The 10994-nt window shown below is 41.9% G+C and overlaps 1 protein-coding gene across 1 annotated transcript; it reads right to left on the reverse strand.

The window, feature by feature from the left end:
- Positions 1–1172: 1172 nt before the first annotated feature.
- On the reverse strand, positions 1173–10777 carry ADAMTS1 (ADAM metallopeptidase with thrombospondin type 1 motif 1). Its single transcript, XM_063956388.1, has 9 exons — positions 9926–10777; positions 8668–9014; positions 8273–8405; positions 7701–7868; positions 6998–7284; positions 6185–6371; positions 5917–6092; positions 4495–4670; positions 1173–3302 (listed from the first exon to the last, which is right to left on the reverse strand). The coding sequence occupies exons 1-9, from the start codon at positions 10497–10499 to the stop codon at positions 2567–2569; spliced, it is 2784 nt and encodes a 927-aa protein (XP_063812458.1). The 5' UTR covers positions 10500–10777; the 3' UTR covers positions 1173–2566.
- Between the last annotated feature and the right edge of the window lie 217 nt (positions 10778–10994).

The raw sequence follows: 10994 nt of genomic DNA on the forward strand, positions 1-10994 counted from the left end.
GATGTCACATCGAGATCATACAGACCTCAGTTTCTTTCTAGGTCACTAAGCTATACAATAGTGACAACTCCATCCAAATTAATCCACTAGTTTTTGCGAGATGTCTGAACGAACAAAAACTAAAAAAAATTTAAAAAAAATTCTGTCTCCATAGTTTTTATATAAAGAGTCCCTAGAAGTATATTTCTGGAAGGAAGAAAAAAAAACCCACAGGAAAAAAAGAAATGCTATGTACAGACCCAGCCCTTACAGTGTTATTTTATGTATAGATCTATAGCACTATCACTCAAAAAAAGTGATGTCAAAGGAATGGATAAAAACAACAACAAAAAAAGTTCTATGAACTTTATTTGCTTTTTATTACTAGGGGTATATCACATGTACATTAAATATAGATCCCCATTAAACTGTCTTTGGAAGTGTATGTTTGCCATCTGAATTTCAGCAGCAGTGACACTTACCATCTGTAATTGCAGCCTTGTTATCTTTTTACTGTGCACATATGTTGGCCTTGTTATCTTTTTACTGTGCACATATGTTGCTGTTGGAAGCATATTGAAACATTTCCCAGTAAAAATAGATCTCGCCACAGGTCTATGACATCAGGGGAAAAGATCCTAGCATTCTTAAAGGTAGATTTACTAAAAAAGGAGAAGAGGGTGCCTTGCCACTAGGAACCAATCAAAGGTTAGCTAACATTTATCCACCATGCTGTACAAAATCATATCTAGAATCCGAAAGGCTGCTATGGGCAAAATGTCACTTTTTCTTCATTTTTCATTAAATTGCAGAACACAAATGAAATCATGTGATTTTTATTTATTTTTTGTTTGGGGGGGGGGGGAGGGAGGAGGCGGGGTTCTCTCTCCATTCATAGGTGGAATCCCTGGCCTCTTCTGTGCACCAGGTACGTAAATGTTAGTAATTGTATGGGAGAAAACACCAGCTGTGAAACGCACCTGAAAGTTATTTGGTTGGGGGTATAAAAAAAAATTTCAAAAAGTTGACACTTAGCCGGTGTCTCATTGTACTGTCAAAAATGCCAAAGCACAGAGAGTGCAGGAGTGTAGACAAGTCGGATACTCAGTCACGCTATGCAAACTCGTAAAGCGTTGGAACTCAAATATTTACATTTGTTTTGTCATTTTGAATCAAGAAGGCAAACAAGGAAGTCAGAATTTCATTGTGTTCTTTTTAATATTTCTACTTACATATAATAATGCATAAATACTCTTTTCTCGTTATAGAAAGCGATAACTTTAAATATAATTAGACTTGATGTACAAAAATAAATAGGTATATGATGTGTCATTAAAACGATCCCTTCATAGAAGGGGTTGGAGCAAATACTTATAAAGTATACTTTGTATACATAATATAGTTACACACACACACATTAAAGTCATATTCTCCAATTGGGGTATAGATAAAATGACACATGCCAGTTGGCTAACAGCTGTAGATAGACCTGCTATCTCCGGGACTGTCTACCAAATGTATTTCCATATTGCATAACTTGAATATGCAACATATATATTTCTATATTTACACCTCTACATATATAGAAGAATCTATACTGGCCTAATTTATCCCTCCCTCCCCCATGTCCATAATGTTATTGGCTTCGTTAAAAGAGTTAATTTATAATCAGACTGTGGACAGCTCTGGGACATTACCATCCAATTGATGTGATCATCTCATTGAGGAGAATAATACACAAGGGATGCTAATATGTTTATAACCTCCCATAAATATCTGTACCAACTGAGTTATGATGTCATCAAATCAGCAAAACTCATGTATTATAAGGAACAATACAACCCCTAATATAGAGATTTCAATATAGAAAGTCATTTTTGCTTTACATAAAAGCACCAAGCCTCCATCATCATGGTTTGATATGGTTACGGTGCATCTTGGTGACTTCTAATATTCTTATCATTTATAATAGGGGTGCATTGTGCTATAAGTTTTAATATTTTATTAGTAAATCATAATACAATAAAAATTTGGTCCACCTAATTTGCATTCATCGTATAAATGAGAATATGTCTTTCTTTCTCTAAAAAAATAATAATATATATACTGTAGTGCGATAGCAGCCATAGTGAACTATACTGAATATCCTTATCAGCTCTTGGTTTTGCCCTTTGTAACTGAGGTAAGGCTACCCTGACCAAGGACAATGTCTAAAAACCATGTGAAGGCCCCTTCAGAAAAAGTCAACAATGATTGGCTTACCACCAATCGTTATCTTATATGGCCACCATCTACAGGGCTCTGTATCTTTTCCTAACTTGTAACAGACTATGGTTGGAAAGGTTAATGCCCCAGGGTTTCTAAAGATGAAGGATTTAGGGACACCAATTTGCCCTTCTTGCAAGCCTACGTTGAGTTATTATCCCTGATGGTCTAACCCAACCAGCAGATATTCGCACTGTTTCCTCCCAGTAACTTTCCATCCTCTGACTTGTACGTTCATCAGACACGTACTACCTGACCTTCTGCTAACATCATGTTCATGTTTTCTTGACAGAACCTAGTAATGTTCCAAGCTGGATGCTGTTTAACTGCAGATGGAGACCGTGCAAAAGTCTATTAAATGTTTAGGTTTCTTCGAAAGATCACAATTGTCTTGAGGCAAATTACTACCCTTGTAGGACACACATTTTAAGAGCCTCTTTCGGAAACCCTTTCCGCAGGTCTTAGAACAAGAAGACCACTCTCCTAGTTGCCATTGGGGGCAGGGAATGTCTGCACATGACCGGACATCGTCTGGCTTGAGTTCATTAGGACAGTCTTTTGAAGGCTGACCCCTCAAGTCTTTGCACTCTACGGATCTTCTCTGCCAGCCTAATCCACAAGTCTTTGAGCATTCACCCCATTCTTCTATGACCCATTCTGAGAGAATTGTCTCTTGTATAGCATTGAAAGATTCTTTCTTCTTATTTGGAGTCTTTTCCGCTTGAGCCGGTTTCTTGACAAAGTAAATGTACTTGATTTTCAGTCGCTGAGAATCTCCCACCGTGAGGACCTGAATGGTTATCGGTTCCTTCAGTGGCTTAAAGCTGCGGATTCTCTCTAGTGAAGCTGTTGAACCACTGTACGTCAAAAAGTTGCCACTGTAGGAAATATCTTGTTCCAGTGTGGACAATGTATAATCACCATTGAGGATATAGGTGCCGTCCGCTGCCTTGACCGCTAAAAAGCTGCCATCGTGCATGGAACCCCTGTTGTTGCGCTGTTTGATTTCAATGTTTGTTGCACCAGCAGGAATTGTCACAACATCATGATACCCAGGTCTGTGGAGAAAAATGAAAAGTACAACATCAGATGATGCGCTACAATCAAAACATTATTAGGAAAAAACAAATACACAAAAACAAAATGAGTTACAAAAAGAATGCCCTAAAAATCCAACTGGAATCCAAGAAACAGTGATATAGACATTACAGTGAATAGACTAGATGACATGGCATGTTTTTTTGATGCAACACTCTAAAGGGCCCCATACACTAGAGCGATAATGCCCTAATTCAGACCAATTCGAGCATTCGGCCCGATAGATCGGCTGAAATCGGGCATTTTAGAGGTGTTTCCGAACCGATCTGATCCTATGCGCGTTCCCATGAGCATCGGATCTGATCCTCCAGATTGAACGTGCAGCACATTCAATCTGGTCCGACCTGGGGGCATGGCTTGGGATCGCCCAGATATATTGTATGCAAATGGTCAGCATACGATGTATCTTGGCCGATCCTGCTCCCCGGGAGCCTGCCGGGGTGTTCGCCTGCGATCACCTCCCACATGAGATTGTTGTAGTGTATGGGGCCCTTAAGGGGCAGCTTTATCAAAGCTTGGGGCGAGATAAAGTGGAGAGATAAAGCACCAACCAATCATCTCTCAACTGTCATTTAACAAGCTGTGTTTGAAAAATGATTGTGATGAGCTGATTGGTTGGTAATTTCTCTCTCTCCAAGCTTTGATAAATATCCCCCTATGTTTCCACTTTATAATACTTCAATAGTCACCAAGCTCTTTATTTAATTTGCTCTGATTGCTTTCAAAATTAAAATTCTGCAAACATGTCAAGATTAGGAGGCACTTAATCGGTAACAGATTAAATGGACTTTTGTCCTTTGAATCAGTTAAACGGTAAACGTGTAAAAAAATTAAATACACAACCACCGTATTTTGTCAAAAGCCTCTGATTGATTCAAAGTTAAAGAGCCTCTCAGCTACTCCATTATTTATGATCTCACTAATAAAGATACAACTCATTAACACAGCTGTATAGTTAGATAGGAGCCTGACAAATGAAAGCAATCATTAACTGACCTTAAACAGACCTACTGTGCGTGTTAGAGAATTAGACTGTAAGCTTCAAAGGGGCAGGGACTGATGTGAGTGACAAATATTCACTCTACAGCCCTGGGTTAGATGGTGGTGCTAAATTCATAAATGATTATAATAATTAATTGGCATTTAACATACCGTGTTTTCGTAAAAGTCCCAGATATTTTCTTGCACGTGGATCCATTTCCACCACAGATTCCACATTTGTCAAACTTCTTGCTGGAACCTATTACACGATCACAACCAGCCTTAACACACTGCCCTTGAATACAGACGGAGGTGGAGTCTGGGCTACATGAAGTACCATCAGCTACCTGTACAAGACCAGAGAAGGACAAAACTCAGCCAACAGAACACTGTGAACATCTACTGTACTTATGTGTAGGGTGCCAAATAGAGATGAGCTAGTTCAGTTTTACTCAGAGTTACCCGAATCTCCTTATTGGCTCACGGACGTCACGTGTTTTGGCTAGTTAATAAGAAAAATCCAGAAAAAAAGAACTTGCCATAATTCTGGCATTAAGAACCGAGTAAATCCGAACCCGCTCATCTCTAGTGCCAACACCCCTTGGGAGAGATTTATCAAAGCTTTGAAAAGGAAAGTGGAAGTGTTGCCCATAGCAACCTATCAAATTCTAGCTATCGTTCTATAGAATGTAGTAGATAAAGGATAGCTTGAATTTGATTGATTGATTGATTGATTGATGACAGCAAAACCTCTAGTTGTCCTCTTTAGAAGTTTTGCTGCATCTTCTCCAAATTACAGTGAATAATTTAAGACTATATGAATCAATTTATGCAGTTGACATTGGGGGCTTCTGGAACCTACTGGAAACCTCATATTGCCAAATTAAATGGCAAATGTGCACAGATATGCTCTAACCTATAACAACCTATCAAATGTAGCATTGTTAGTGCACACAATCCATTCTGCCATCTCCAAGACTTTCAAAACAAATCTTTAAGGACCTATAAGCACCCATTATGCTGACATTTTCAATGCATGATAAATGCTGGACCGTATATAGATTTTTGTGACTGTACTGAAAAGAAATTCCCGAGATCATGGGTTGATAACCTGTAGATCAACGCCCTAAACATGGGTTGTTACGGAGTTTGAGTCTTTATATTGTTTTTGCAAATCAATAGTGTACCACCAGTCCCACTTGCAATTAGTACCCATGACATGTCTAAGAAGACAACTCACTAAGAGCTAAGTACATAAGAAGGATGCTAGCTGAACAAGGATAAGATCCCTAAGATGATTCCTAAGTTGTAGTGAAACTAGATACTGTATGCAAGAGAATACTCTTGTCTATCACTATAAACATATTTGATATATTGGGAGTGAAGCATGACGGCTTCAAAGCTGGCGACTGAAACAGAATAAGTATTTTAGAAGATAAAGTGGCATTCTCTTTAGCGATCATCTATTAGTCAGTCCTGTTCACTAATATTATATTGCTGATTAACTCCAGTATAACTCTGATTCCTGCAGTCTACACTGTTACAGGAAGAAAACATGCTACAGTAAGATCATTTACAATGTTAGAAACATACCCTGGGATTCAGCACGAAGAAAAACCCAGTTCCCTTAGCACGACACACAAGCTTGCAACGGTCTTTTGGACGGACTCCTGCAAATTTAGGTGTCCATTCCACTGCAGGTCCACTATCAGTAGTAGACTTGGAGAGGTCGTTGTGAGCTTCACATTGTTCTTCTCGGAATGTCTTGCCTGATGATATCAGAATAAGTTAGAGCATTAATGTCATATTTAGTTGCTATACGGTCTTCAGATTTCATGCACCTTATTCCAGAGCCACTCACCATTGCGGTCCGGGCAGTCCCCAGTGTTGCATGAACGGTACTGGACCCGTTTGCCCTCACAATATTTGCCTCCATCTTTTGGCACTGGGTTGTTGCATTCCCGGAGAGAATACTGCACTCCACCACCACAAGTTCTAGAGCACTCTCCCCAATGGTTCCAGGACCCCCAACCGCCATGTACCGGTGTCTGTAATAATACAAAAAGGGAGAACTTAATACACATTTATAGTTAATTCACACAACAATAACGATCCAATTAAAAACATTGCTACATACACAATCCTACGTGATAGGTTATGAAGTAGACAATATTTGGAAGAGGATGTCCACACAACTGAAATGTATTTCATCCAATTGTGCAGTTGAAATCAAATTCAAGTTCATGTATTTTATGGAGGACAAGCCGAGAGACAATCTAAGTCAGGGGTCCCCAACCACGGTCCTCAAGGCACACTGACAGTCCAGGTTTTAAGGATACTTGTGCCCTGGTGACAAATTAGTACCTCAGTTATTTTGAGATAACCATCTGTGCTCAGGAATGGAAATCACTAAAACCTGGACAGTTTGTAAGCCTGGAGGACAGAGGTTTGGAAACAATGATCTAAGGTCATTTTCCAGTCCGGCATTATAAAGATAAAGTCAAATACTGGGATGCGTGGCTATAAATAGTTTCAAAACCAGAGAAACAAAGTGAGCTAATCCCAAATTAATAATGACATTATCTAAGAGACAGTGTTTATTATCAGTCTATTATCTAACAGTCTATTATCTGACAAAAAAAAAAAAGAGGACATCAATAAACATGAAGCTTACCTCATAGTGCTTCTTGTCCATCTGTTCTACGCACTTCCCATTCAAACACCATTTCCCTTCCCCGCAAGTGGTCCCATCGGCCCAGGGGAAGTGTTTAGTTTGGCAGACTAGCAGTCCTCCAGAGATTCCGGTGCACCATAAGGTCGTACACGTGCTGGCAATGTCTGGACAATGTCTGGATTCCTCTCCAAAAGTGAATTGGCACTGCTTATTGGCATCGTACAGCGTTCCAGGGAGATCAGATGGGAGCTGGATGGGTCTGCTAGGCTTGTCCAATAAGCACTCGCCTAATTAAAAGGGAGAAAAAAAAAAAATGTTTGAGTGCAATGACTGTTTTCAGGGAACATGCTCTCCCAGCTTGTGACATCTCACTTGACAACATGCCCAGACAATTTTGCGTAACTGCAGGAAGATTGGCTGCAAGGAGGTGGAGGGTGGGGTAAAGGGGGCGGACACTGTAAAAATGTTGGCTTTTAGACACAATAACTATTAGGTGGCCCTTTTTGAATGGAAAGATGGTTGTACAACAGTACATTAGCATTCAATGACTTTCTTTGGACAGCATCCAGTTTACTGGATTAGACAGTTCAACCATGAGGAAATACTGTATATACCTCACTGAAGTGTTGACAGGTGGAACTAAGCTGCTTTAAACTTCACCGAGACCAACGCATTTCATGACTTCAGCCAAACATGTGCTTACCATGTCCATTGTCCAAGAAAGAGGTGATCATGTAGGCACTGCAAGGAGACCACGGTTCCTGTCTGTCCAGATTGGAGAGCATGTACGCCATCAAGTGAGAGTCTTTATTAGCTGCGTTGTAGCTGGAGCAGTGCTTCGCCTCATCATGGGGCATATTGAACACATGACCTGCAAACAAACATTTTTTGTTTGTTAAAGAAATATGCCAGACATAGATTCTATTTTTTCAAAGAGCGGAACTATTCTCTCCGCCTGAAATGCATTTTGCAATTCTTGCATAAAACACTACAAGACACTTGAGGAAAGTCTTCAGTTCAAACACGGCCAACATCAAGTATTCCAAAGATCCCAAGTGTCCAGAGCGTTTCCTCATCATAAAAGTTTGGCACTTCTTTTTCTCTTTTCTACAGCCGCTAAGCATAAAACCCTCAGCTTGTCCATCTGGAGTCTCTAACCCAACATTAAATTTGGCATTTCCTTCCTGATAAGTTTATGTACGAGTGTGAACTATGACCTGGTCTTGAAGCAAAACCCTGATCCTAGACTGGTGTTGAGTAGAGTTTGATGCATACCTAGTTCATGAGCCGTTGTGAATGCCGCCTGCAAGCCATCATCTTCAATGATCGAACAACTGCGACTCGGATCACAAACAGTGCCGACATCTGCCATCCCAAGGGTGCTACATGTCTGAGCTCCACAAAGATCCTTAAGAAAACAAAATAGAAGATTCAATATTAATTAGATCAAGGACAAAACTTTGGCAGTAGATGTTCAGCTCTGGCTTATGGCCCCGGCTGGAGCGAATGCAAATGTCAGATCATAGCAGGGTTTTTTTTTTTTCAGAGATGGAATTCTTTATTTAAAGCTAATTCTGACCATGTTATCACAGCTAGATATGCAGCGGGCGGTCACCTATTTAATGCTACTGGAGTATCAGGGTGATGGGTTGGGCGCCGCATTCACTCACCTGTCTTGTAAACAAGATTGCCGTGTCATAGTGTTCTGCATGTCGGTCGCTGGCTGGGTTGTGCTGTTTCTGCCAGCTGCAAAAGTTTCTCAAAGTCAGGGCAGCGTTGGAAGTCACTTCGGGTCCCTTCTGTTCATCGTATATGACGAGTATCTTCACCACCACTAGGCTGATTGAGTTACGGATGCTGGGATGCTTGTACAGCTTAGCAGCAACTGACATTAGCGTGAGGAGGTAGTGCTTTAAGTTGCTCCCATGAAATTCAGCCATAGATTGGTCTGCCACAAGCAGGGTCTCCACGTAGCGTGGGCTGGAGACAAACCTCTTCTTGCGAGAATTTCCCGATCCTGCAAAGAAGAACAAAACAGTGAATCGGCTTGTTGCCATTTTTTTTTTCAGTATCCTAATAAAGTTTTAAAATCAAGTTACATTTGCTGAGCTTTCAAGCGGTAAATTGTCCTAATTTCAAATGTGCTTAAGTCATTTTTGGCCAGTTGCAGCAGATATATGAGTCACCTTCCAATTTTTATTTTAGCATTGAAGGAGTAAATGTTAGCTCACTCGCTTCCCCTTATAATCACAGTACAGTGTTTGTGACTCCTGCCAAATGACCGACTGCATCTCTGACCCTGAAACCGCAGCACCTTCCCAAGACAATATACCCTTGTACTGACATTCAGCCACTGTCATCAGTTGTAACAGCTTTCATTATCACCCTTAACAGTTTTTTTTTTTATCAATGGAAATTTTTATAAGAATTCTGCAACACAGAAGAGGAGAGCAAAGTATAATTATTTCCATAAAGCTGTGCAAGCACAGGCACGTCCAATTTCTGAAATGATATCATCCCATTTACAGTATGTATTGTTTAACTAGTTAGTTTCCACACTCTCTACCAGCTCTATCCCTAAAGGCTCAGGTGGTGGTCAGTGATGCAACAAGTGGCACAACCCTGTGACTTGGCGGACTGGCATAACGACAGGGCATATTGCCCTGCAGATTATTTGGCCTTACAAGAAACAATGACTCCTTATTTCATGATCAGGTGTAGTATGATAGATAGATAGATAGATAGATAGATAGATAGATAGATAGATAGATAGATAGATAGATAGAATGTATATTTTCTTTATGTTCTTAGTGCATCTAGCAGCAACAAAGTTTTAGAAAGTTCTGCAAAGTTATTTTCTCAGGACTGATTGACAAATGAAAGTGCCCGGCTTACAAGAAGAGGGTGAGTGCACTTTTAGGGTCCTACCTGGTGGTGTCATGGTTTTGGGGTACTGTGGCTCATCAGATTCCAGCTGCTGGGGGCTAATATCTGTCACTCCACACTTGGCCTTGGCACGGCTGCGCTTGCTGACCAGATGCAGCACCAGTGGGCTGGAAGGGTTGGCAGAAGCAGCCACCGTCAGTGTGTGGTTGCTGGGCTGGATGAAATACTCTTCGCCGCGGTGATAAAATGCTCCCCTGATCCCAGCGCACAGACTCAGGGCTGCGCTGCTCGCCGGGTCCCCATTGACAGTGCCAGAATAAAAGCAGCCAGCCAGGTCAGCCAGAGTCCCTGACACTTCTTCTCCACCAGACTTGGGGCGACCCACGTATTGCAGACTGAAGTCCTGTGCCAGGAAGCTGGGGTCAGGCTCTAAGTCCAGGGTCAGGGCTTCTCCAAATGCATCCAGGCGGTACACCACCTTTCCATCCTGGGACGGTCCTCCTTGCCCTTCCATCCTGACAGGGGCCACCAGCTCTTCTTCCACTGGCACAGCTGCAGCAATCCGGGCATAGACCAGTGCCACCACGCAGGGCAGCAGGCAGCGCACACACTTCATCCTTGGCACGGTTAGGGAACAAGTCAGGGCGCAGTGGCTCAGTGCGTAATGCTGCGCTGGGCGCAGGTCACCGCTGGAGCTGTGGGTATATGAGGCAGCGCTGGGAAGTAGTAGGGACACTGCAGCGGATTCCGTCCCCCCAATGCTATCCTTGTAGAAAATTGCGCTGGAGCGTTGTGTTATTTACGCCTTGCAGAGCCTCTGCGCAAAGCTCAGTGTTCCAGGCTTCCCTCTGATCCACTCTGGGCTATGGCTGGGGGACTTGTGCAGGAGCCTGACACTCTGTGCGGGAATTTATGGGGCTTGCCCTGTGAGCCCTCCCCCCGAGCCTTTGATGTGAGCGTGATCTCATCTCGTGCGTAGTGCTTAGGAGGAACAAAAAGCCTTCCTTATGCTGGAGCATGGCCAAAATCATCAATCATAGGGACGGGAGGTGGTGGTGGTGGTAGTGGTGGTGGGGGGGAAGAGAAGGGAAAGCAGCTGCTGGACTAGCCT

Source organism: Pseudophryne corroboree, chromosome 2 (genome assembly GCF_028390025.1).
Source record: "Pseudophryne corroboree isolate aPseCor3 chromosome 2, aPseCor3.hap2, whole genome shotgun sequence".
Lineage (NCBI taxonomy): Eukaryota > Metazoa > Chordata > Amphibia > Anura > Myobatrachidae > Pseudophryne > Pseudophryne corroboree.

Bases quoted from the DNA above. Each gene is read 5' to 3' on its own strand.
- ADAMTS1 (XM_063956388.1), bottom strand. From the start codon at position 10,499: ATGAAGTGTGTGCGCTGCCTGCTGCCCTGCGTGGTGGCACTGGTCTAT. The intron at 7,869-8,272 runs GTATGCATCAAA...GTTTGTTTGCAG, and splicing joins CACAACGGCTCATGAACTAG to GTCATGTGTTCAATATGCCC. The intron at 3,303-4,494 runs GTATGTTAAATG...TTTTCTCCACAG, and splicing joins GGGACTTTTACGAAAACACG to ACCTGGGTATCATGATGTTG.